This window comes from Prinia subflava, chromosome 12, assembly GCF_021018805.1.
Source record: "Prinia subflava isolate CZ2003 ecotype Zambia chromosome 12, Cam_Psub_1.2, whole genome shotgun sequence".
Classification (NCBI taxonomy): Eukaryota; Metazoa; Chordata; class Aves; order Passeriformes; family Cisticolidae; genus Prinia; species Prinia subflava.
In genome coordinates, this window is record NC_086258.1 from 6,477,538 (window position 1) to 6,503,946 (window position 26,409).

Genomic DNA, 26,409 nt, shown 5'->3' on the forward strand with positions numbered 1-26,409 from the left:
TGTGTGTATCCTGTGTGTGTGTTTGTGTGTGTGTGTGCTCGCCGTGTCCCTCCCTCCCTCCAGCCACCCCACCCCCGGGAGGGGAGGGAAGGAGGAGATGGGAGGGGGGGGCTCCGACGGCTCGCCTCGCTCCGGCAGCCCCAGTCTCTCCGCCAACGTCAGGGAGGTCATTAATAACCAATTAGGAGGGTCAATGAAGCTCATATATAGCCGGGCGGGAGCCGCCGAGCCGAACGGAGCCCAGCCCGCCGCCCGCCGCCCGCCGCGCCCGGCCCCGTCGCGCTCGGCCCCGCCGCCTCGCCCCCATGATGGGCTCGGTGCTGCCCGCCGAGGCCCTGGTCCTCAAGCCCGGGCTGAAGCCGCAGGGGCTCTCGCTGGCCGAGGTGATCACCTCCGACATCCTGCACAGCTTCCTCTACGGCCGCTGGAGAAACGTCCTGGGCGAGCAGCTCTTCGAGGAGAAGAGCAGCCCTAAGACCGCCTTCACGGCCGAAGTGCTGGCTCAGTCGTTCTCCGGAGGTGAGTGACCCCCCCGGAGCCTCCCCGATGCCCCCGGGTTCCCCCATCGGCCCCGGCCGGCTCCCGGTGCCCGGCGGCGGGATGCGGTCTCGGCGCCCCGCTCTCCCCAGGCGTGGGACTGGGGAAAAAGGGCTTTAAATTCATTTGGTTAACTTGGGCTTGACCTGAGAAAGTTCCCACTTAAACCGCGGGCTGGGGGGGCCGGGGCCGTCCCGCATTCAGCAGCCCGGGACAATATCTTTTCTCTCGCCCCGGCATCGCCGGGGCGTCCGAGCTCCCTTTTCCCCCTCTCGGATTTCTGTTCCTCTCTTAATTTACCATGAAGGCTAATTCCATTTCCATTCACGATATGTCAACCATCTCATCTCCCCATTTTGTAAGAGGAATTCCTGGGCCCTTTTAAACAAGCCCTCGCGCCATTCAGGCACAATGTACCGCTACAGCATTCCTAAAGGACTAATGAATTTAGAATTAGCAATTTCTTTCTAGTTGAGTTTAATGAATGCAGATCACTTTAACAGCATGACAAATTGCTGGATGGGCCGAAATAGACACCATTTAACCTCCTTTCCCAGCCCCGCTCCCTCGCCCAGCCCGGGATGCTTTTCCCAGGTACCTCCTCAATGCCCCGGGGGAACCTTGTACCGCTTTGTGGGAGCCCGGCTGGGCGTTTAAAAGGCTCAGCCCCGGGGTCTGGGCTTGGGCCGGGGTTGGGCGGGGTCCCCGTCGCCGCCGGTTTCCCCCCTCTCCCCTACCCCTGTCCCTTTCTGAGCCGTCTCCCCCCTCGCAGAGGTGCAGAAGCTCTCCAGCCTGGTGCTGCCGTCGGAAGTGATAATCGCCCAGAGCTCCATCCCCGGCGAAGGGCTCGGCATCTTCTCCAAGACTTGGATCAAGGCTGGCACCGAGATGGGGCCGTTCACGGGCAGGGTCATCTCCCCCGAACATGTGGACCTGTGCAAGAACAACAACCTCATGTGGGAGGTAACGACCCCCCGAGCCCCTAGCCCGGACTGCCCTGGGGACAAGCAGGGACGGGGTGCTGGGGCTCTGTCCCGGGCTTGGGCACCATCGAGCACCATCCTGGTGCCTCAGTTTCCCCATTCATGCAAATATCTGGACAGGTGGGTTTAGGAACCCCTTGCAGGAGAAGGATGAGGTTTACTCAGCCCTCAGGGTGCAGCCAGCCCACAGAGGAGCCCTGAAATGCTGCTGCTCGTGTCCCGAGCAGGCAGATCACACCCTGCTCTGCCCATCCTGTCCTGCTGGAACACCCCACTGGCTGCTGCCTGCACTGGCCACAGCGGGTAAAACCAGCCCTGCCCTGTCCCCTGCTCCCTGCTTTTCCCCATCCCTGGTGAGGTTAATCCCAAATGAAACTGTGGAGTTTAAGGGGATCTGAGATGCCAGGACATTGTGCTCTAACGCACAGCCAATAGAGAAGCTATTTCCTATTTTTTTATTTGTTTGACTCAGACTTGCACTTCTTAATTACTGTGAATTAATATTATAATTTTATGCCTAAAAAACCTGGCACCCTGCCAAGCATCTTTTCAGGCCTGGCATGCCCTGCCCCTTCCCCCTCCACCCAGGAATTCTCCTGCTCCCGCGGCAGCTGCAGGATGCTGAACAGCCCCTTCCTCTGGGGCTGAGCTGCTGCTGGGGCTCGGATGAGAAGGGAGATTGCGAAAAGGAGCTGGGTGATCCAGGGAGATAGGGGCATGGCAGTGAGAGCAGGGCACGTTTCTCAGCCCTGCAGCAGTCCAGCACCACAAAGCAGGAAGGGTTTGGGTTCTCCCAGCTGCTGTCAGGATCTCAGCCCCGAGGCTGTGCTGGCTTTGAGCCTGTCCCTGTCCAGGGGCTTTACCCCAGAGGCAGGAGGTGGAGGGGCTCAGCCCACTGTGGGCAGCATCCCCACCAAGTGCTCTCCCCTCGCAGGTGTTCAACGAGGACGGCACGGTGCGGTACTTCATCGACGCCAGCCAGGAGGATCACCGCAGCTGGATGACCTACATCAAGTGTGCACGCAACGAGCAGGAGCAGAACCTCGAGGTGGTCCAGATCGGGAACAGCATCTTCTACAAGGCCATCGAGGTAAGTGGGGCTGGAGGGCAGCTGGGAATCTGCAATAGAGCAGCAGGGTGGTGGGATCTCCCATCCTACTGACTCTCCCCACCTTGTTCTTTGGGTTGTTCATGGGGTGTCTGTGGAAGGACACAGCAACTTTTCCATCCTTGGTGTTTAGATCCACCAGCAGAGGCTGAAACCACAGGGAAGGGTCATTGCATGGGCTTCAGGGAGTAGTAAAGCTCCCTTCTCCTCTCTGCCCCTTTTCTGTGGACTCGTGGAGTGACGTGGATTGAACAGGAGAAAAGTAGATCCTTGTTTGGGGTGTAAAGCATGAAAAGAACTGCAATTCTGGCCCATAATGGGGCTTTGGGCAAGGACAGGACCTGGATGCTCTACTGAAAAAACAGGATTTTGTGCAGAACTTGCTTCTTTATAGCAGGGAAAAGGCTGGGAGGTTCTGTGAAATACAGATGCTGAGTGCAGGCTGTGCAGGGGACAGGGAGCCGTGGAGCAGGCAGGGAGTGGTGCTGGTGCAGTTGTTCCTTGGACTTTACACTGTGGGGAAGGGACTCCTCTTCCCCCTCATCCCTGTGCTCCTGTACGAAGTGCTGGTCTGTGCTGGTGTGGCACAGGAGCCGGGGCAAGGTCCCAGGAGTGGCACAGTCTGCCTACAGCTCCCCACAGGACACTCTGGGATGGAGGTGGGTGTCTGGTTCCCCAGCATTATTGATGACATGTGCATACAAATCACACAGTGCCAGAGTGGGGTGATGGTGGGGACCATAACCCAACACTACTGCAGGTGGAGAAAGGCGGTGGCTTGGGGAGATGGCCCTGGGCAGCAGCTTTGGCTTAAAAAGTCACAAGAGGGGACACGTCCCAATCCATCCCAGACCAGCACTGTGGGATTGTCCCTCCAGTATTGTGTTCAGGGCCTCACTTGAGGAGTGTTTGCAGCTGGGAGAGGCTCTCAGCCAGGAATGACCATGAGTGCCCCTGGTTCCCTGGGCACGGGCAGGTTTCCAGATCTATCCATGCTCCTGCACTGGCTTACAGAGTGCTCCATGCCTATGGAAATGCTCCACAGCACAGGACCACAGCCCAACCCTGCGCTGGGCGAGCAGCAGGGCTGGGTTGGGGATTGCTCTCGTGGGGTGGCAAAGGAGAATGGGTGGATAGAAAGGGGATAAGGTATTCTCTCCTGCTTCAGGAGAGTCCCATGTGCCCCCTGGGCTCTGCCACCTTTCCCAAGAGCTCCAAGCACTTCCCTGCTGTTCTCACATTGGACACCCCTCCAAAAGGCTTCAGGTGTTTCCAGTTTTAAGACTTGATATTGCTGTGGGCAGCTGTGCCTGTTGTGACAGCACCTTAAGTGCTTTCTACTATTGTTCTTAAATTATGTAAATAAGTAAAATAATTCCAGGTAGCCCTGGTGTAATTAGGAACACAGCTGCGGTTTTTACACCCTGTGCAGGCACGGACAAGGGGGTGGGTGAGCGAATATTTGGTTATAGCCATGATCCAGCTGTGGACTTGCTCCTGGGGCTGAAGCAAAGAGCAGTGGAGCAGGATGAGTTTAATTCTCTCAGCACAAGAAGTGAATTTGAGATGCTGAGGGTGCTGAACCCCAAGTGATGTGTGGGAGGAGGCGGGCATGAAGGGTCCTTGCTGCCACACTGCTCCCCAAGCTCGGCAGGGCATGCACACACCCACCCACACGTAAATGCTGCCCTGCTCAGCACCACAGGTGTCCATGTGTAGCCATTGTCACCCTGCCAGCCCTGGTGGCTTCCCCACCTCCTGTTCCCCTGCACAGCCTCCTGCCCATGCCCGCTGTGCCCCTGTAGCAGTGGCACAGTGAGCTGCCCTGTTCCTATTGCTCTGCACCCACCCCTGCTGCACCGGGGCTCCAAAAGCATCTCTTTGGATGCCTTTCTCACCGACATGCCAAAAAATCAGATTTATTTGGTGCTTTTTTTTTTTTTTTTTCCTATTTATGTTTGATATTTTAATGTGTTTTGCCCGTTCCTGCCTGTATTTGCTGATTTGTTTTTCCCATCCACTTTCTCAGCAATACCAAGTGTCTGCTGCTGGAAAATAAAGTGAGGGCAGAAAGTTCTGGCCTTTTATCTGAAGGCCACAAGGCTCCTGGGGAGCAATTTGAATTTGCTTTGGGGTGTATGCACATGGGTGCTCACCCGCTGCTGGTGTGGCTGCAGCAACTTCAGCAGGATAAAACACACACCCATGTATGCACAGACTGTTTTATCCTTTCAGCAATATTTTATTTGCTTATATTAAAATTGAACAATTTTCTCTTAAGAGTAAATAATTTCAATAAACAGTGGCCTTAATTCGGGATGCAAAAGGATATCGGCTTCCTCTGCCTCCTGAATTCCTCCCCTGCAGCCCAGTGAGGTTTTTATGCAGATGGACAAAGATATGAAGTCAAGCTCCTATTGATTTCAAATGCTTAAAATTCAACACATTTTCAGTGTTGAGGTGATTGAATTTAGGATCTGTGTTTAATGTGGATGATGCTTTACTTGGATCTAACATGCTCAGTGTGCAGAGAACCATCCTCCAAAATGCAGGACGTTCCTATTTGTAAATTAGGTTCTTAGCAGTAGTGACTGTTGGGGAAAATACGTATTTTTTTACAAAGTGATGTTGTTATTAGTGTTGTTTGAACTGGTCTGAGAGGATCTATCTTCCCAGCCACGGCTGCTGCACGAGGGGAGCCTTGAGCGGCGTTTCCTGGCCGCTCGTTCCGGCCATGCAGGAACATGACAGGAACAGCAGGGACAGGAGAAGTGACAGGGAAATGCGAGCGCGGATGATGCTAAACCCTGCCCTGGTCCTGTAGCTGTCCTTGGACTGCTGCAGGCACTGCAGCTTTGGTGGGGATACAAGCAGCGTTTCACACCTGAGCCATGGTCTCTTACAGCAGCCCCGAGCTCTCCTCTGCTCCATGGGCTGATGAGCCCTTTGCTGGTGGATCTGCATTTCCACCTTCTAAAATCACCCCTGGCAGGCGTGGGTGGAGATGCTGCCTGTGCCCTGAAGCTGGAGGGTGCTGATGGCTCTGTCCAAAGACAAAATGCTCTGCTGGAGCCCCGAGCTAGGGCTCTGTGGCCCAGCTCCCTGCTTTGCTCTCTGTCACTGATGCTGGTTGTGGCTCACAAATTATTTATTTCTCCATGTTTCTGTGTTTCACCCTGTCCTGGTCTTGTGTTGTTGGGACCCCTGGGTCCTGCACTCCAGAGACTCCAGATCTGTTTCTGTGCTCTGGAGCTGTGTATTTTCCCATAACCCTGTTTGTGTCCCAGCTTGGGGGAGAGCCTGGAGTGGGTTTGTGCTGATGCTGAGCTGTGCCATCACCTCCACTGCTGCATCCTGGCTGTTCCGTGGGTGCTGGGGACTGCTGGCAGGTCCCAGATGGCAGCAGGGTCTCACAGAAATGGGGCACAGCCAGGGCAGGTCCGACTGGATCAGCGCAGAGATGGATGTTCATCACCCCTCCCAACAACCCTTTCTTTATTTCTCTAGATGATTCCTCCGGACCAAGAGCTGCTGGTGTGGTATGGGAACTCCCACAACACCTTCCTGGGCATCCCAGGTGTGCCAGGGCTGGAAGAGGAGCAGAAGAAGAACAAACATGGTAGGTAGCATCAGAAGAAGCCAAGGGTGCAACATCCCTGCCTGTGGGTGGGCACAAGGCAGGGACATCTCAGGGGTATGTCAGATATCCCAGTTCTCTGGGACAAGCACAGGATCTATGATCCATACGGCTTGAGCAGGTCCTCAGTAATTCAGGGCTTTGCCTCCAGGCCAGTTTGCCTGCGGATGTTGCTGGTGGGGTGTCTGGCAGTCGCTGCCTGACCCAGGCAGGCAGGGAGGAGCAGTGCAGGGTGTGAGTGCAAGGCAGCCCCAACAATCTGTGAAACACCAAGTGGAGGCAGCCTCTCCATCCCCACTCTGCATTTAAGGGATCTTAATAACCAACACAGGAGGCTTTTCTCTCCTTGGGCTTTCGCTTTCCGCTTGTCTCAGTGGCTCCCTGAAGCATTTCTCTGTGGCACAGCAGAGCTCAGGCTGTTTTTGGAGCCATGTCTGTGCTCCCTGACTCTGAGGGAGCCACGTCTGAGCCCAGCAGAGTGAGAGAGAAGCTGGGACTGGGGCTGGGCCTGGACAGTGTGGTTGGGGGTTCTTGAGAGTTCCTGCACCCAGCCCCTCCGGCTCTGCTGCAGCCCAGGGAGGGGAAAATCGATTTCATGTCCATCTATAAGGGATTCATTCAGCTCAGCTTGAATGTCCCCCTTACTTAAATCTGGCTGAACCCATTCCCAGCACTGGCTGCATCCCAGATTCCTAAGAGCCAGCCTGGATGCCAGTCTGCCCAGAATAGGTGATCTCAGCAGCAGGGAGCCAGCGAGAGGGCACTGAGGGCTTTCCAGAGCACCCAGCACCCCAGGGACATGGGGTGGGGTGAGCTGCTGTTCTGGAGGGCAGCACCTGACTGTCCCCTGTCACCCCCAGAGGATTTCCACGCGGTGGAGACGGGGGCCAGCACGACGGGGCGTATGCGCTGCGTCATCTGCCACCGTGGCTTCAACTCCCGCAGCAACCTGCGCTCCCACATGCGCATCCACACCCTGGACAAGCCCTTCGTGTGCCGCTTCTGCAACCGCCGCTTCAGCCAGTCCTCCACCCTCCGCAACCACGTCCGCTTGCACACGGGCGAGCGGCCCTACAAGTGCCAGGTTTGCCAAAGTGCCTACTCCCAGCTCGCGGGGCTGCGGGCGCACCAGAAGAGCGCCCGCCACCGGCCCCCCAACGCCTCCCTGCAGGCCCACTCGCCCGCCCTGCCCGTGCCCCACCCTGCCTCCCTGGCCCATCACATCCCCACCATGGTGCTGTGAAGCCCCGGTGTGGCAGCGGGATTTGGGACAGCAAAGACTGATGCTGAGACACGCAATGAACTCGGGGGGTGGCCCTTGGCTGAGCTGCTTTGTGTCTCGGAGGAGTTTTGGGTTGTTTTTGGGCATCGCTGACTGCGGGGGTTAGGCAGGAAGGGAAACCCCAGCTTTGCAGCTGAGCTGTGCGGGATCATCCCCAGGGAGATGTGGCACAGGGTGGGCTGCTGGCCCCTGGCATTGGCAGGGGAGAAGGGATGCAGTGGGATGCCTTGTGTGGGTCTGCCAGTGCACTGAAAGAGGACTGGGGGAGCCGAAAAGCTGGGCCTGGCTGAGTCACACTTGAGTTTTATAGATAATTTAGTAGAAAGAAAAATTCCTCTTATTCATCCTCCTCTGCCCTAGCAGACACGTGCCTCATTCAAAGGTTGGCACAGCCCTGATGCGGCCACCCTAGTCATGTCTATTTATCCCAGGAGTGGCTTTGGCCCCGGTGGGTCTTTCCAAGGGACACTTTTCCCTCCTTGGGAGCCCTGAGTTAGCGAACGTTTGCATTTTCCCACATCCGAGCCCCCTGTGCTCACCCTGCTCCAGCTTGAGCCCTGTACTGGGGTCTGTCACTGCTCCAAGCCGTGCTGCGGGCAGAGGGGACAGTGCCACGGGGACACCAAGCCAGCTGGGAATGCCCATCCACAGGCAGGTTTTGCGGGGGACCCTGAGCTCTGCCGGGCTGTGCCTGTTCCAGCCCTGGCAGCTCTTCTCCCCATCCTTTTTCCCCTCGCTGCGAAGGAACATTTTGGTTGGAACTGCTACCGCCCTCTGGGGACAGAGAAAACCTGTCCCCGGGCCAGCTCTGTCCCCAAGGACAACTCTAAGCGCCCTCTGGAGTTCCCACACTGCAGAGGAGGGCTGTGTATCATAAATCTTAAAAGAAGGTATTCTAATATTAATTATGAGTCTAAGATGTATAAAGTTCTCACAAACCGTGTTTCACTTCCAGAAGAAAATAAACAAAAACAAAAGAAAAAAAAATTCCCCAAAAAACTGTCACTTTAACTTTGTAAATATTTATGTAAACATTATTTACAAGACTTTGATATTATATATTATTTGATTGTATATGTACACAGTGTAAATACATTTGTACCTCTCTTGTATTCTAAATAAAAATTACTTGGAACATTTATCATTTAGAAGAGGGATAGCATGGAGAGCTTTATTTTATGTGCCAGGGGAAGGATGTGGGTACTGGGATGAGTGAAGGTCTTAACTAACACAGCAATCTGTGAGTGAGGAGATGTGGAGTCATCTGTTGGACCAAGAAGTGCATCTGAGAGGGGGAAAAAACCCAGGTTTTGGCTAAAGAAGCTCTTTTTTGGGTCTGGACGCTGGGGTAAATGCTGGCTCACTGCAGAGCAGGGGGTATCTAGTGATTCCATCCTACCAGTCCGTATTCTTGTGAACATGTACAGTTCCTCTTTGAAGCCACAGCTACTGAAATCCTTTGATACACTCCATGAAATAGTCCCCGTATTTCGGCTGCGATGGGATACAGGTGCAAGGGAAGCGACATTTGCTGACGGCCATCGCGGGCTGCTTTTCCCGTGGCATTTCCTCCGCAGCTCCGAGAGCCGAATCGGCGCTTGAATGCATTAAACTTTTCCACGGACGCATCAGATCCTGCTGGCACAGCTCGGCCGAGGGGAAGGGCTCAGTCCCGAGTCCCGCGGGGATGTTCACCGAGCGTGAGCACCGGCCAGCTGGGGAGGGCATCACAGGACTGCCCTCAGCGGGACACCTGGTGTGAGGGGCACCCAAACTGCGGGTGCTGCTCCCCGTCTCGACCCGCAGCGCTGCAGCCCGGCCCGGGCTGTGGGACACGGTGAGCCCCGGGGGAGGGCCGTGCTGTGTCTCCGGTTTACCGGGCGGGCTCCGGTGGAGCGGGTCACTGCCGCGGGCTGCCCGAACAGTGCCGCACCCTGCCCGCACTAAAGATGGCCGCGCTCCCACTTCGGCTCCCGAGGGGCGAATCCCAAGAATCCTCCGCTGCCAGGAACAAACATGGCTGCCAAGTCACAGCCCCCGCCGCCCTCACTCAATATGGCGGCCGTGCCCTCAGGCGCGCTCTCGCCAGCAGCCAACATGGTGGGCGGAAGGCGCGTGTGGCGGGGCCAACATGGCGGCGGTCACCATGAGGCTGCCGGCCGTCCGCCCTCCCCTGGATTCCAGAGCTCCCCGGGGCGGCGAGAAGCACCTGGTGGCACCGGGGGACACGATCACCACAGACACGGGATACATGAGGTGCGGGCAGCGGCGGAGAGGAGGCTGCGGCGGGGGTGGCACGGCTTCGGGCTGTCCTTAGGTAGCCGCTCTCTCTCCGCAGGGGCCACGGTACTTATGTGGAGGACGACAAGCTGATCGCCTCGGTGGCCGGCGTGGTGGAGAGGGTGAACAAGCTGGTGTGTGTCAGGGCGCTGAAGGCCAGGTGAGCGCGGCCGTGGCGGGTGCGGGCCGGCGGCGGGCCTGGCTCGGCGGGGTGAGGTGTGTGACCGCCGCTCTCTGCCCCAGGTACAACGGCGAGATCGGCGACATCGTGGTCGGCAGGATCACGGAGGTAACGCCCCGCGTTTGCCGCGGTGCTGAGGAGGAGGAGAAGGAGGGTGGTCGTGGCTCAGTGCGGCTCTAAGTGCCTCCCGGGATCCTAGAACACTGATCCACATCAGTGTCGCTGCGCAGGGTACTGGGAGCATGAGGACTTTAACCGGGATGAGGCTGGAAGAAGACAGCAGGGCTGTCCCCTCCTGCAGCTTGGAGAGCTGCAGCTCCCATTCCATTTTTGTGTGTGTACTCATAAGTTTGGGTGGTTTTTTTCCTCTTAGGTTCAGCAGAAGCGATGGAAAGTGGAAACAAATTCCAGGCTGGATTCAGTCCTGTTGCTGTCGTCTATAAATTTACCTGGTGGGGAGCTGGTGAGTGTGGCTGCTTTTTGTTTTGCGTGGCGTTCTGAGGTCCCTCACAGTGAGCTACTGATGGATGTTTTCTCATTCTGGGCTATGTGTAACTTTTCTCGTGATGTTTCAGAGAAGGAAATCAGTAGAAGACGAGCTTGCAATGAGGGACTACCTGCAGGAAGGAGATCTCATCAGTGTATCCTTCTGCTGCTCCCATTGACTCAAGGGCATGGGAAGAGCAGGGGGAGCTTGGCTGGCCTGGCTGGGGGTGAGAGCTATGCCGGGGTGGCACTGGGCAGCCTTAGGGACCCTGTTTCCTTAAGTGGCACCGACAGGCAGAGGTCCAGTCTATATTTTCTGATGGGGCTGTGTCACTGCACACCCGGAGCCTGAAGTACGGGAAGGTGAGTTATTCCAAAGACCATGATTCCTGGGTTAATTCTGGGCCAGCTGACTTTTATAAGGCCTTTTGGAGGTTTTTTTAAGAAAAGAGCTCTGGAGTAGAGCAGGATGTTGTTTATGACCCACTCCTACAGGACAGGAAGACTCTGAGCTTCTACATGGGAGCACCACATAGAGTTTCCCCAAAGCAGAGGAGGTGTTCTTGAGTTGCCCTTTGATCCACTACTCTCCCTGTCTACAGTTTCAGCCTCCTAGTTCTGTTTCCCCCACTAGCTATTTGGGAATTAAATCCTGGGGAGAGATCTCCTCACTCCTCTTCTGCTGGCTGTTGCCCCTGTGACTTGTTCCTCTCCCCAGGGCTCTGTTTGAGGCTTTGCGCAGTTGGCATTTATCTCTGGTTTTGTGCACTGAAATAAGCCAAGGGGCCGTTGGAGCGTAGGCTGCAGTTTGGGATTACCAGACCAAGAGTATTAGCACTTAAAAGATGAAAGGGAAGTGTGCTTATTGCACAAAGGGTGAAGGACAGTGATTGGATTACGAGGGAAAGTGTTCTGCTAAATTGGGCCTCTGACTCCTCATTTTTCTGCAGGGATGGTTGATGTGTAGTTACAATCAAGATATTATTAACATTTGTGCTAAGCACTTAGAGTATTCTTCATCTTCAAAGGGCTGCACAGGCATTAGCTAATCCTCCCAGCGCTCCCAGAGGCAGGCAGGTTTTACATTCACTGTTTCACAGGAAAAGGTGTTAAAGCAGAGTTGTTCCTAGGCCAGGGATGGAGTGAATGTGTGTCAGTGAGTTGGTGTTATCTGTGGTGGCTCGTGATGTCTCTCATGCTCGTGGTCTGCCCTCCAGCTTGGCCAGGGTGTGCTGGTTCAGGTCTCTCCCTCCCTCGTGAAACGCCAGAAGACTCATTTCCATGACCTGCCCTGTGGTGCCTCCGTGATCCTCGGCAACAACGGCTTCATCTGGATCTACCCCACTCCGGAGCAGAAGGATGACGAGGCCGGAGGCTACACTGCCAACTTGGAGGTGAGTGTTCAGGGAAGCTGAGCCTTCTGCCAGAGATGGTTTTTAGTCTGATATAGTCAGAGGCACGTGAGTAACCTGAGACTTTCAGGATCTTGTGTTAGGTTCACAGCAAGCCTTTCTTGCATTATTTCCCTGTTCATCCCTTTTTCACTCTCCTTCCTCAGCCGGTTCCCTTGTCTGACCGGGAGGTGATCTCACGGCTCCGAAACTGCATCATGGCTCTGGTTACTCACAAGATGATGCTCTTTGACACCAGCATCCTGTATTGTTATGAAGCATCCCTTCCTCATCAGGTACAGGAACCAGCAGTGTTTATTCCACACTGAGGGGAGGGAACAGAAAGGCTGCATCAGTTGCTGCTGAAGTCAGAGTTTCCTTTCAGCTTACCAAAGCATCCTGTAGTGAGTGACAGTATGAACTCTCCCCTTCTGTAAGTTGCCTTGCACAGTTTCAGGGGTAGTTTAAGGGGTTCTGCCTCTGGAAAACTCTAACTATTCCTAAAGTGAGATCAGTCTCTTTTTTGATAGATGTTGTGTATCCCTTACTGGGATTATGGACCCTTTAATTCCTGTGAAAAGTGTTAAATGTGGCATTGTGTGAGGGTACAGTGCATTTTATGAAGCAGTGAAAAAGTAAATGTCATGCATTGTACAGAGAGCAGTCTCATGTCTGTATCCACATCGTGCACTGCTGAAAGGCTGCCTCCATTTGACCTCTTGCTGTACAGCTTTTCACTGTGATTCCTGCCAGCACAATCACAGGCAATTCTCTTCCCATAAATAAATGAGATCTGAATTGTCTTCTGCTTTCATTCCAAGTAAGGTGTTCTTTTGAAGTATAACTGTGTTTAAGTCATCTCTGCCCTTCCCACATGCAGTGTGTGTCCTTCAGGGAAGATGGAGGAGGATTTGTAGTCTCTTCTTTGATTTCCTCTGGTCTCTGTAAGGATTCCCAACTGGCAAAGTTAATTTTTGCCTTGGACCCTCTGCCATAGGTCTTTTTTCACCACAACCCTCTAAACTTCCTTGCTGGTTGCTGCCATGTGTCAGGGACCTTTGTCTCCCCACAAAGTGCAAAAGTAGTTGTTGATTCCTGGTGCTTATATTGGTCTTCTTTCCACTGCAGATCAAGGACATTCTCAAACCAGAGGTGACAGAGGAGATCGTTCTGGAAGCTCGACAGAGGTTGCTGGATTCAGAGGGATAGGGCACATGGCCAGAAGCAGTCATTTGAAATCCCAGCATGGCAGCTTTGATTCTCAGTATTATATGGGGTTTTTTTCAGTGTTCTAGTCCCCAACATTCATTCCACACTTCAGAAACCACCAAAATTCCTCACTCCTAGGATATCTCCTGTGTCCTTTTAGTACAAAGTAATACTTAAGTACAATAGACTTTTAGTGCAATGGCCTGAAAAATTGATGTCTGACCTTTATAAAGATACAGATGCAACTGAGACGTCTCCTAGCACCTGTTGCTGTGTCTAGTGGCCCAGAACTTTGTGCAGAATGACAGAGAGGAAGGGATATGTTTTGTGATGTTTCTCTGTCCCCAGAAGATGATTTGGATTTAAATTTGCTTGTGATACAGATCTGCCAGTCTGTCCCCTGACTGAGAGCTCTTGTTTTTAGGAATCTAGATCCTGTGTTTAGAGAACAGGAGTATCCACACCTCTGCTAACCACAGTTTGGGTCTGGCTGTTCATGGCTTGAATGTCTCAGGGGTATGAGATGGGGATGTGGCTGTCACTGTCCATGTGAGCCAGGAGCTGTGGACAAGCAGTGTCCTGGTTTGTGTATATCCTGCTGGTCTATTTTTTTTTATGCCTGAGAGCTGAGGGCCTCTTCTGAGGAGGCACCAGTATGGTTTTGTATTGAGTATTTTACATTTCAATAAATTTTTTGAAACAAATCAGTCCTTCAGCAGTGTGTGCATTGGCTTGTTTTTAGTCTAGCTTGAGAGCTGTGGTTGGCTCAAGTTTCCTTGTGCCAGGACACTTGGAATGGTTACACAGTCTTATCTCCCCTTCAGCTGCTGCCCTTCATCCCAGCAGGACTTGCCCTTCCTCTTCAGCCCTTACAGGGTTCCTCTGTAAGCACTGCCTGGTGTTCACAGTGGCTTTCCAAGCATTACCTCCCTGCAGGATCCCTTGGAGAGGTGACAGGGGACAGTATGACACTGGTGAAGATCTCCAGGCCAGTGGTTAGAGGTGGCTGTGTTGGGCCTTCTCTGTGCAGAGTGTGATGCTTTCCCTGGTGAATCCTCTCAGCTCCAGGTGCTATATTAGAGCTGTTTTATTATATAAGTATTCTATCTATTTGTATTGGAAATATATCCTTGCACCACAGCACTGTAATTCTTAAAAAGGATGATAAAACATCTGTCCCAATTGTCCCTGAATCCAATTGCACGTTGCAGATTCGCACTCTTGCCTCAGGCACAAGGGACAATCCTTTGCTCGGTGTTTTCCTGGAACTAGAAATCCCCTTTGTTGCTGTCCCCCCAGCTCGGGCTGCTTTCCCTGTGGTCCCGAGCAGGCACTAGATGGCACCTTTGGATCGTGTTTGTGGCATTTCCCTTTGCCAGCAGCTCCGCCTCGCTGCCCTGCCAAACAGCGGGGCCTGGATGGCTGCCACCAGCGCTGCTGCCCAAATCCTAAAGAATAATGGGGCTAAGGACAAGCAAGGACATGGCTAATCCGTTCTGCTGCTGCACAACTGCCCGTGCTGCCTCTGCAAACAGCACTGAACTCGTTAGGGGTATCGCTGGAATGCTCCACACAAGACCTGGAAATTGTTATTTTTGAGTTTTAAGAGGATTCTCCAATAAGTGTTGCAACAATCACATCCCCAAGATGACTGGGGAAATTTGAAAAGCAAGGCTTGATGGTGACATTTTCAGGTCTTCATGAGGCTGCTGGTAATCACATAACACACACCTGCATGGACAAGACTGGTTCAAAAAGGCTAAAAAAGCTTTAGCATTCTGCATATTTTACTTAGGAAAGTACCTTTCCACCCCCTTACCCAATTGCTGTAGTTTAGCAGCTGTTTATCTTACTACCACAGGGGGAGATTCAGGGATCTCTGCAAAAAAACAACTCAGGATCTGGACTACTTCAGCTCTGAGCTTTCTGATTCCTCCTGCTTGCTGCAGGATTCCTGATATTTTGGCATTAATGATGTGTTAAGTTGGGGAGGCATATGACTCTTCCAGTTCCCTTATTCCTGAATACCTGGCACTTTTGGTTTTAAACCCAAGAAGAACACCAGCTGGTGAGGTTTGGTTGTGGATCTTTCCTGATGGGAGGGAACCAAAGGTCTCAGAATTTTCCCCTGTGACCGTGCACATTCAGCCAGAGCTGTGCCAAGACCTAAATTCTGTAACAAGGCCTCAGCAAGGTCATTGCTGGCAGTTCCTGCAGCCCCATCCAGCACAGCGCTGCAAACCAGCAGGTAACAAGAAGCCAGCAACAGCAGTGTCCCCTTAAATTCTTGAAATAGTATGTGGGATTTTGCTGGGCAACTTCTAAGCAGGAAGAGTGAAAAGGAAGAAACTTTGGCTTCTCTGGTTAAAGAAAAAAAAAAGTAGTTGAAAGCAGGGTGGGAAAAATGTTCATTTTTACATGGGGAGTTAAAAGGCCCATGCAGCCATTAAAAGAGCTCAGACCAACCTGATTTCTTTATCCAGTGTCTGACACTGTTTGTAAAGCATCTGTAGCACCTCCTGTGCTGCTTACTCCAGGGTTAATACATGGTGCAGTTGTGCTCAGAAGTGGAATTGGTAACTAGTTCCTGTGCTGGTGAGTGTTGCCTGTAGGAATGAGAGCACAACATCACTCATCTGCAAAAACAATTTTCTTGTTTCTTGGTCCCAGTGTTCATGTACTAATGGGAAGAATTCCTTTACTCCTAGGAATAACCACTGAGATTTTAAATTTGTGCTAATGGGTTATTAATCCAATTACTGTTGCTTATTGCATTACTTCTGTACCACCCATGCACAGTTTTGCTGTTCAGCTGAGAGTGGTACAAATAAAAAGCTGTGGGCAGACCTGAGAAGAGACTGAAATTCCACTGAGATTAGAGACATCTTGAAATGGTTCGCTCAGGTTCCTGAGGACTGTTAATTAACATGCTAAGTTTTATTATTTGGTGAAGAGGTTGAAGCTTTTAAGATACTGTTGTGGAGAAAACGTCACTGCAGCTGTTGGGTGAGAACCCACGCTTAATGGGAGACAAACAGAAAAAGTACTGAAGTATCTCTTAGGAAAAAAAATGGTAGGATGTACACAGGCTTGATTGAAAAAACACTCTGTAGCTTTTTTTTTTTTTTTTTTTTTTTTTAGCTTATTCTGTATTCACACAGCTTTTCTGTCTCTGTCTTCTCTAACAATTTCTGAATCTACTGGGCAACTCCCAAGTTTAACATGAGAGTCATGTTCACAAAAATTGGCAGTAGGTTTGGTGGCAGAAAATGTAATACCCTTCAGGAAGGGGAAGAAGGCAGATATCTATGACATTTGGGAGTGACCAGCTGACTCATCTGCCTGTGCATTGTCCCACATTAACTACAGCAGTGCTCTGGGAAACAGGAAATGCTTTTGGAGAAACTGCTGAGTGGAAAGAGGCTGGGAACTGCTGGCCACGAACCTGCCCCACACTACTGCTTATGATTGCACAGCATCAGAAGGAATAACTGCCTGTTAGCCTGAATGATAGACTCACCTGGTCTGTTAAATAAAAAGTAAGTGCATTCATCTGCACAGATCTCAGGGAAGCTAGGGAAGAACATATTTACAGCCTGTACTGCCCACAGCACATCCCTGAAGTGTTCAAGGACAGGTTGGATGGGACTTGGAGCAACCTGGTCTAGTGGAAGATGTTCCTGCCTGTGACAGGGGAGTGGGACAGGATGGTCTTTAGGGTCCCTTCAAACCTAAACAGTTACAGAGAGTAACTTTTTCAGTGAAGAATGGTTGGTATTGGGTTTTGTAACAAATTTCTCTTGGGCTGCTTGGCCTATGCTGACAGCTTCATTTCCTTATGTTCCTTGGAATCCTTAAAATCCATGGGAGCCGAGTGGGGTTATATCACCTTGGTGAGAAGCTGATCTCCATTACTGAGATAAACCCAGAGAAATTCTGCAGAGTTCAAGAGATACGACCCTGGATTTATCTCAGCACTATGTACCAGAATTTCTCTCTCCTGTGTGGGTGTGTGTGCAGCACAACCAGCCCCAGTACCTGCAAATTGAGCCATTGATGGAGAAATCCAATAAAAATGGTTTGAGCTCAGTCTCTGGACTAAAAATTAGTGATGTAGGAACAGCCTGGCTCAGCAGAGATGGAGGATCCCGCAGGGCTGTATGAAATGCTACATTTTGGATGCTATTGTTAGAAGATGAAAAATACAGGTCTGCCAGAGACCTTGAATATGGCATAGGAGCCATGGAGTGTGTTTGGATTTGTCACAAGGGAGGAGTCAGTATACACAAGCTGCTCTGTGTCCAGATGGTTGCCCTGAGCAGGAGGCTACAGCACAGAATTGCAATTGTGTGTTCTCCTGTTGTCGAGTGGGAGCAAACACAGACCTTTGACCAAAACATCCTGACCTCAAGCTGCTGCCTTGACCCTCTTCCATCCCAAGGTGAACTGGAGAATGTATGAAAAACTAAATATTTTCAGCACCACAGTCTGCTCTTTAGCTCAGGGAACTCTCAGTGCCTGCTGAATAATTCGGGGGTTCAACTCCATCTTTGTACCAAATGGTGCACAAAATCAGGTCAATAAAACATTTTTTTCAATTGTCACTGGCCTCTATGGCTGGTTTTGGTATCAAGTTCTGCATATGCTGAGAGCATTCATAAGGAAGTGAAGTCCTTTGTGCAAGCAGGGTGACAGATTCCCGGCTGTGCACACAGCTGATCCAGTAAAGATCTCTTCTTCCCTGTCCATCTCTGCAAGCATCCAGGGCTTAGAGCTGGCCAGAGGCTCTGAGACCCCTGCAGAGTCAGATCTGTGGGAAAACAACTTGGGTGGCCCTTCTAAAGAGGTAAGGGATTTCACATGGCCCTTTTGGGGCCTTTTCACGGTTTTCTTTTCACAGAATCACAGATTAATCGGGGTTGGAAGGGATCTCTGGAGATCCTCCTGTCCAACCTCCCTGCCAGAGCAGGGTCACCTGGAGCAGGTGACACAGGAATGTGCCCAGGTGGGTTTGGAGTGTCTCTGGAGTGGGAGACTCCACGCCCTCCCTGGGCACCTGTTCCAGGGCTCTGCCACTCTCAACCTACAGTTCTTCCTAGTGTTGAGGGGAAACTTTTCGTCTTTTAGTTTATGGCCATGGCTCTTCATCCTGTCACCAGGCACCACCGAAGAGAGTCTGGCACTGACTTGGCACCTCTTGGAGATATTGACAGGGATTGCTGAGATCCCCCCTCAGCCTTCCCTTCTCCAGACTAACCCAGCCCAGCTCCCGCAGTGTCTCCTCCCCAGAGCCCCCAAACCCTCTCGGTGCCCTCCACAGGACCTCTCCAGCAGCTCCTGGCCCATCTCGTCCTGAGCCCAGCCCTGGGCACAGCACTCCAGATGTGCCTCACCAGGCCCGAGTAAAGGCAGGATCCCTTCCCTCGCCCTGCCGACCACGCTGCTCAGAGGCTTCCCCCGGGAACCCCCCTCCGCTGCCCTTCCCCGCCCGGCCGGGATCGGTCCCCGGCGCCGGGCGCGGGGCCGGGATCGGGCAGCGCCGGGCGGGAGGCGGGGGCGGCGGAGGAGGAGGGGCCGGAAGGGGATGTGACCGCCCGCCCGCCGGCCCGGGGGTTCCGGGATCTCCCTCGCCTCCTCCGCCGCCCCCCGCCAGTCCCGCAGCCCCGGGGTACCCGCGGCCCCTCACCGCGCTCCGCCCGCCCGGCCCCGCTGCCGCCGGGCCCCGCTGCCGCCGCCCGGGGATGCGGCCGGCGCGGTCCCCCCCGCCTGCCCTGGCCCGGCTGCTGGGCAGGAACCGGCCTCCCGGAGCTCCCCGGCCTCGCAGCCCTCGCAGCTCCGCCTGAGGCAGCGGGCACGGGGCGCCGGCCCGGCCGCCCCAGCGCTGCTCCGACGCCGCCATGGCCCCGCCGGGCCCCCCGGCCCCGAGGTAGCGGCGGTGGAAGGAGCCGAAGCGCGGTGACCGAGGAGCCCCCGTCCCGTCCCTGCACCCCGGGCAGCGTGCGGAGCCCACCCGGAGCCGCTGCTGCTTCTCCTGGAGAGCTGACATGGTCCCGGCGCACCTGACCCTGCCGGACTTCAGCGATACTTGAAGCCAAATCCGTGGCGCTTTGGCCTTTGCCAACTCAATGCTATGCAAAAGAAAAGGAGGAAAAAAAAAGAAACCTTGACACTAGCTGTGGTAGGAATGGCTGTTTCCTGCCCTGGGTGAGCCCATGTGTGGTTTCATGCTTGTGAGATGAACTAATTCTGCTTTACCCGGTGGAAGACACACTACATCCTGAAACTTTGGTAATGCTTGGTCATTGCTGAGCGGTTGGAACTTTTACTCTTTTTTTTGTTTTTTCCATAAAGTCACCTAAGGAGCCTTGTTGCTGTCTTCAGGAGCATTGGAGGAATTTGTCTTAATTCTTCACCTCAAGTGACTTTATCCCACTGTGAGTGCAGCCAGTGCACCCACCTCAATACCTTCTCCTTCAGAACTCCTTCCCAGCCTGGAAGATCAGGGATCACAGACTTCTTCGAAAACTTCTCGTCCTGGGAAAGGCTGCCCAGAGTTACTTTATGGGGCAGCAGCCTGGAAAAGTTCTTGGGGACCAAAGGAGGCCAAGTCTGCCTGCCCTGCACTTCATCAAAGGAGCAGGGAAGAAGGAGTCATCGAGGCATGCGGGCCCACACTGCAACGTCTTCGTGGAACATGGTGAGAAGTTTCTATTGGTATTTGGTTTAATTTTGGTTTGCTGAGCTAGGTACAATATGGATCCATTCAAGACCATGGAGCAGATACAGACATGTACTTTATGGAAGTCTTGTTTTCTTTCCATTGCTGCTTAATGCAGATCTTCTGTGGCTGTTTATTAAGAAAATACTTGGGTCAGATTGCATGAAACCTCAGGAGAGGTTACTGTACAGCTAAAGGTGAAATGCAAGGGAGTAACTTTTTAACATTGTAAAAGTTTCTCATTTCTGTCTTGGTTATGTTCTGGTTTGCAGTCTGGGAAAGTGTTTGATCCTTTTTGAGTTGTGTGTGTCATAGTACAGAGCAGCCTCAGCCAGTGGTGATGCTGTGGTCAGTGACAAGTGTTCTTTAATTATCTTTTCCGAAGCAACTTTGCTACTTGGAAGGGAAAAAAACCCTCCTGACTTTGAAAAGTTTGTGAACTTACTGCTGTTGTGAAAAGAATTTCGTGGTGCATTTGGAACACCTTTGCTCAGTGGTTTCTCACAGCTGGTTAAATTTTTATCCTCTGCTGTGATGGATTGAAGTTCTAGAGGCCAAAAGTTTGGGGTAGAGCAATCCTGTCACTTGCTGGCCTTCTGCAAAGTGTGGGGGGGAGTTCAGAATCTCAGGAAGGAAGCCAGGTGAAAAAAACTCAGTAGGACTCTGAGGTAGATTTGGTGACTGCATCAAATTCATCCTTAAACAACAAGAAACAACCAAACAAGTACCCCCCCACCCCCCAAAAAAACCCAAAGAAACTGTAAACTGAAGGCATCTCTACAGAACTGAGGTGCAGAAAGGCATTGTTTTGCTTAAACTCTTTGGAGTAATCCTTGCTTCTGCACAACACTTTTAAAATTCTAATGTTTGAGATGACATGCTGCTGTCTTTGGCTGGAGAATGTGATTTTGACAAAGCTTCTGTAACAGTTTTGTCCTGTAGAGGAAGTTTATCTGTGAACAAAACAAGACTGCATCTGTAATCTTCATATAACTAAAAATTGAAATATCTGCTGTGTCTGAGAACACAATCTAGTTTGAGGAAAACTTTTGATTTGTTCTTACTTTTTAAAGGCTTTGCTCTTAAACTTTTTCTCATTCTGTGTTTCTAGAAAGGCCCAAGAAATTCTCTGCAATGTTCAGCAAACACACAGAGGTCCCATGTTTGTACTACTCTGCTGAAATACTGTTTTGAGTTACTTCAGTGTTTTATTTTTCTGTACAATGTGTGTGCACTGAAGAAACTTAAGGTAATTAAGGGAAGGTTAGAGAATTATCAGGGCTAACTTGGCCCTCCGATGTTAAACCTGCTGCTGGATTTTTCCTTGCTTTCAGTCCTGTGATTTACCCACTCCTCCACCCCCAGTTTGGTTCCTGCTTTTACTACTTTGGACAGAGTTTCAAGGTCAGATGAGATACAGCCGGAGCCCTTGCTGCAAGCAATACAATATTCTTAGTTCCTTTGGTGTTTTGCTGCAGCAGAAAAGCCAGAAAGGTTCTTTTTTGATCATCTAACAGAAATAGGCAGATGGTAACTTCTTGCCAGTGTGACCTGAGGTCGGCAGATCCCAGCACATTCATGAGGAAAAATGGCATCTCTAATGTCCCTGTGCCATATGTCCACGAGAGACCTTGGTGTCTTGATTTAGAAAAGAATAAACTTGAAAGAGGATATCAGGGCTAGGACATCTGTTAAGAGAACTGCAAAAGATCAGCTTTGCTTATACACATGAGGAAAAGTTTCTTCCTTTGAGTGGATGAAAAGGTCCTTCCAAGTCCTGGCAGTAGAAGGCAGTACCACTGTTGTTTATTCAGCTCTCTTCTGAGTTTGTGCTGCTCCTGTCCTGAAAAAATGCTATGTTAAAAATCTGGACAAATAAAGAGGGAACAAAGTTCATTTTAGAAAGTTCTTCCTTTTCCTTTCAGTAGTTTGCCTTGAAATACGACTGACATACTCTATAATTAATGAACAGATTGGTTTTTAATGCCTTTAGTCCTATTCAGTTGTTGTGCCATGGGCTGTAGTTCATAAAAATAAGATTGGTGTTTTTTCAGGGCTTAAATGTTTGCATGTTTCCCTTTCGGTACTGTCGTTACACAGTTTCTTCTAAATACCAAACACTGTATCTGGTTTCTCTGTCGCACTGTGGGAACTAGTTTGTCCCGGGAAAATCATGTTTCTGGCTTTTAATAACTAAGAAATGCTTAAGGAGAAATTCCATGGTGAGCCACTTAACCCCCTAGAGACAGGTGAATTCTACAATGAAATTGTCTGAAGTTCTTGTACATTAAAGTCCATGATAAAACAAACAACAGAAGTGGAACTTTTGGTAGCAGGGCTCTCCTTTTAGGTTGTGTTTTTATAAAGGTATTCATGATGCTGTTCTGGTGGGACCATTACCTGCAAAGTTCTACTGAGGCTCATTCAGCAGGCACTTAGTGGAAGATCTGGATTGCTTCAGTGGTGTCAGATTTTGGCTGAAAGGGTTGGTGAATATTATCAGATACTAACAGTGTAAGGCAAAATAACTTTCAGGAAAGCAATTCCATTTCTCGGTCATCTCACTCTCCGTAGCACCCAAAGCAAAACATCAAGAGGCTTCTGAAACAAGGAGGCAACTGGCCAGAAATCAGTTCTGCTGCTGCTCAAATGTTCTGTGAGAATAATGCAGAAAGGCTCTAAATTTTGTCATGAACTGACAGATGAAGAGTGCCTCAAGGGGAAAAAAGTAATCTATGGGCAAGTTTTGGGTTTCTGTCTTTGTGCTGTTGCTTTCCCCACGGAGGGTGTTTTACAAGCTGGAGTTCATGCTCGTGTCGTTACCCTGGGCACCAGAGTAGCCCTTGCTGGGATTTTACAAATTTCACCCTGATGCAGATTACTCCAGCTCACAGTTTGCTTGCAAGGCTTGAACTTGAGAGGAATTATAAAGGCAAAGTTTGCTTCTTTCTCCTCGCTTTTGTTGGTGAGAAATGAGTCTATAGTCACTGCTTTTTGGGGATATCCAGCTGAGAAAAAAGCGTGGTCAGTAGTCAGTTAAGGGGAAAGACACTGTCAGTGCACCTTGAAATTTGCACACTGGTGTATCTTGTGCCTTTCCAGAACGTTAATTTTGGCAAAACTCAAACTTCTGAAAAGAAAGGTGTGTTCTTAGAAGGCTCAGCTCTGATCCCAGAGTTGGCAGGAGTTGACTGGAGCGATTGGCAAACACCACACCTTCTCTGACTGTCTTGTGGGGGTGTTGCTGTGCTGAATGATGAGCAGATCCCCTGAAGCATGTTGGTAGGACAGTATCTCCAAGCAAAAGCAGCACTTGAAGGCTTAAAAAATGAACTCCAGTCATTACATAGTGATGCTGAGATGAGGAAGAGATTGATAAAGCACTCAGACAAAAATGGCCTTTTCATAGTCTTTCATAGTGATAAAATGTGGTCTTAGAGTTTCTCTTCTAGCAGGTGAGTGATAGGGAAGCTTAAATGAGCTGTTTACCTCACTGTAAAGAGAGATAAACTGCAGAACTGGATCCATTTTTCTTTTACATTTAGTGCTGAATATAGCTGAAGTCAGCCAACTACAGAGTCTGTCATATTAGATCTGAATTCTTTTTCTTACAAGGGTGCTGAAAGTTTTACTGCTTTAATTAGAAAGCAATTGTGCAAAATGGATCTATAGCACCAGCTTGCCACAGCTGCCAGTTGGAGATGTGCCCTATACAGTTCACTGTGAGGAAAAATCCCAACAATTAAAAATACCATTTCCTACATTATCGATTAAAAATAAATTTCAAGAGTCTTTATGTTTAATAATCTGTCTTGTTTTATGCTGTTAAGTTTCATGTTTCAAGTAGATGAATTGTGAAAATGAAAAAATTAAATTCTAATCAGTTCTAAGCATATCCTGGGCTCATCCCACAGTGTGGGCAGCAGGGCAAGGGGGGAGATTCTCCCCCCTTTACTCCACTGTGCTGAGACCCCACCTGCAGTGCTGTCTCCACTGAAAAGGACTTGGAGCTGTTGGAAGGAGTCCAGAGAAGGCCATGGGGATGCTCCAAGGGCTGGAGCCTCTCTGCTCTGGAGACAGCTGGGAGAGCTGGGGATGCTCAGCTCAGAGAAGGCTCCAGGGAGAGCTCAGAGCTCCTCCCAGTGCCTAAAGGGGCTCCTGGAGAGCTGGAGAGGGACTTTGGACAAGGGCCTGGAGTGACAGGACACAGAGAATGGCTTCAAACTGAGGACAGATTAGATATACAGAAGAAATTGTTCCCTGTGAGGGTGGGAGGTCCTGACACAGGTTGCCCAGAGAAGCTGTGGCTGCCCCTGGATCCCTGGAAGTGTCCAGGGCCAGGTTAGACAGGGCTTGGAGCAGCCTGGGGTAGGGGAAGGTGTCCCTGCCCGTGGCAGGGTTTTGGAACAAGATTATCTTCAAGGTCTGATTTTTGTACTCATTATCCTTTATCCTACAGGTGAGCTCAACGTGTCTTCCTTCTATGCAATATACATTTATTAGATAGTCAATTGCCCATACATGGAAATGATTTAAATGAGACTCCTTCCATACTAAAACTGTTTCTTCAAACCCATGTACTTAAAACCCCTGCATTTATCTCTTTCTATTGTACCTCAGGGCATTTTTATACTGTCTCTGCTTCACCAACTGCAAAACTTGAGACTTCAAAGAAACTGCTTTACTACTTCTGACTCCACTTTAGACCATTCACCTGAAATTGGATCATTAGCACTGGCCTAATTTGAAGCCATTTTTTAGAGTCTGCCTTCAGTATTTCAGGTTTTCATTCTGAACTGACAAAGGCTGGAGATTTGGCAGCTCCCAAATTTCAATTTCCATCTCTATTAGGAGAGACTTATCCCCAGCTTTTGGGATCATTGCTCATGTATCCAACTTCACTGTGCCTCAGTATTAGCCTGGTTAATGCTGACATCTGCTTCATGCTGAATGCAGATTTGTTTACTGCCTCTGACTGTATCCCTTTTCATCATAAAAATCACTTGCTGTATTTTTTCCTGCTCCAATTATCAAATACCACTAGGTTTTGCTAAGAAGCTCTTCCACAAAACTTGATCTGTGGTTGGAATATGTTTGGAAAGAGACCTAAGATTTTTTAAACTGCTTTTCCACAGGCTGAGGTGGATGGTGGTGATGGAGGGAAAGGCTAATCCCTTTCCTGGGTAAAAGCAGTTCTGTTTTGTGCAATGACTAATCTTTGATAGTTTGCCATATTTAAGCAGTTGATCTCCTTCATGACAAATAGGTAGTGGTTACTCGTATGCCAGACTTTCATTATCAGATTATGCTAGTTCTGCATTCTTATTTACAAATTTTAATAGGAAGGCTATGGTAGGAAATCAGGACAGGGAAGCAAGAGAAAGCTGCAGGGTATTAGCATAGAAATCCTTCCTTACAGGCAATCATCTCTTTCAGCACGCTTCAACATTTGCCATCAAACTCGCAGTATTTTACATTGGAAAGTTTAAATCTTAAGCTTGAAAGTGAGGAGTTGACACAGTCCTGTTGCTGAGAGTCCCAAGTTTCATCCCTGATGCTCTCAGTGTCGAGCTCTGTGGCATGTGGCACATCATGAGGGTGCAGAAAGGTGAGAATGGCCTTGGAAAGTCTTGTCCTGTTGACTGTCACTTTAGGGTGGGGATGCTGTTGGATTGTGCCTTGGAACAACAGGGATGTGCTTCCAGCTGTGCTTGTAGGAACTGTGATAAAGCAGACAAGAAATAACTGGGAGAGTGTTTTGATAGCCCTGGTGTGGACAGGACTGTAACCAGTGCCTTGGCAGGTCCCAGGTGAGGAATGCTCTTAGCTGACACCAGGCACTGGGAATGCAGAGCTGCAGGAGCTAGTCCAGCTCTTACCAGTGTTGTTACCCAGTTGATACCAGTGTTGTGTTCAGTGAAGGTTCATAGCACCCTGCCATGAATTTTGGGCCCTGTTTGGAGTGTTTCAGCATCGCCAGGACATTCCTGCAGCTCCATCAGTGTACTTGATCCACCCTGTAAAGTTTGAAACCTGGATGGCCGTGGTACTGTGTGGGTGGGTGGACACTGGGTGTGTTGCAGGTGCCTCTCTTTCAGCTGCGTATAACACTCTGATTTGCATTTACAAATGACTGAAGGAAGCGTTTGAAACACTAGTGACCTTCTGGAGTATTTTTGCAGCTGGACTTTGCTTTCCTTTTTGTTTGGCAGGGGGCAGGGGCTGCCTTTTCCCTGCAGTGCCTGTTGAGAGCCGTGTGAGGAGCACCAGTGTGTGCACCCAGCAGCATTCTGTCAGTTCAGCCACGCTGTGCCATTCCTGTGAGAAGTAGTTACTCTCCTTGTAAAGGTCTGTTGTGAATCCCAGAAATCCTGTGCTTTAGGAACATCCAGAGCAATTCCAGCAGAAGTGAGAGGGACTCCTGTTTCTTTATTTCTGCAACTCTCTTATAAGTCAGCTCTTACTCTGCTTTATGTTGATCGAAGATCAATCTAAACAATCCGTAGAGGTTATTAATCTGCTTGCCAGTGTGTCCATTTAATTGGTTTAAGGAGAATCCTTGGGCAAAAAGGTAATGAACATTCAATTTTAGTTAGT

General features: G+C 50.6%; 3 protein-coding genes across 3 annotated transcripts in view; all 3 read left to right on the forward strand.

The window, feature by feature from the left end:
• Positions 1-305: 305 nt before the first annotated feature.
• Positions 306-7,508, forward strand: PRDM12 (PR/SET domain 12). The gene is made up of 5 exons (XM_063408910.1): positions 306-519; positions 1,310-1,500; positions 2,455-2,610; positions 6,136-6,247; positions 7,126-7,508. The coding sequence occupies exons 1-5, from the start codon at positions 306-308 to the stop codon at positions 7,506-7,508; spliced, it is 1,056 nt and encodes a 351-aa protein (XP_063264980.1).
• Positions 7,509-8,727: 1,219 nt separating this feature from the next.
• EXOSC2 (exosome component 2) lies at positions 8,728-13,798 on the forward strand. The gene is made up of 9 exons (XM_063409669.1): positions 8,728-9,803; positions 9,886-9,987; positions 10,071-10,116; positions 10,382-10,471; positions 10,584-10,649; positions 10,789-10,857; positions 11,712-11,888; positions 12,053-12,181; positions 13,014-13,798. The coding sequence occupies exons 1-9, from the start codon at positions 9,679-9,681 to the stop codon at positions 13,092-13,094; spliced, it is 885 nt and encodes a 294-aa protein (XP_063265739.1). The 5' UTR covers positions 8,728-9,678; the 3' UTR covers positions 13,095-13,798.
• A 4,907-nt stretch (positions 13,799-18,705) lies between these two features.
• Positions 18,706-26,409, forward strand: part of ABL1 (ABL proto-oncogene 1, non-receptor tyrosine kinase) — a 79,895-nt gene continuing 72,191 nt past the window's right edge. The window contains exon 1 of the mRNA XM_063410292.1: positions 18,706-19,791. Coding sequence (XP_063266362.1) covers positions 19,656-19,791 — 136 coding nt within the window. The 5' untranslated portion in view covers positions 18,706-19,655. The remainder of the gene's footprint in view (positions 19,792-26,409) is intronic.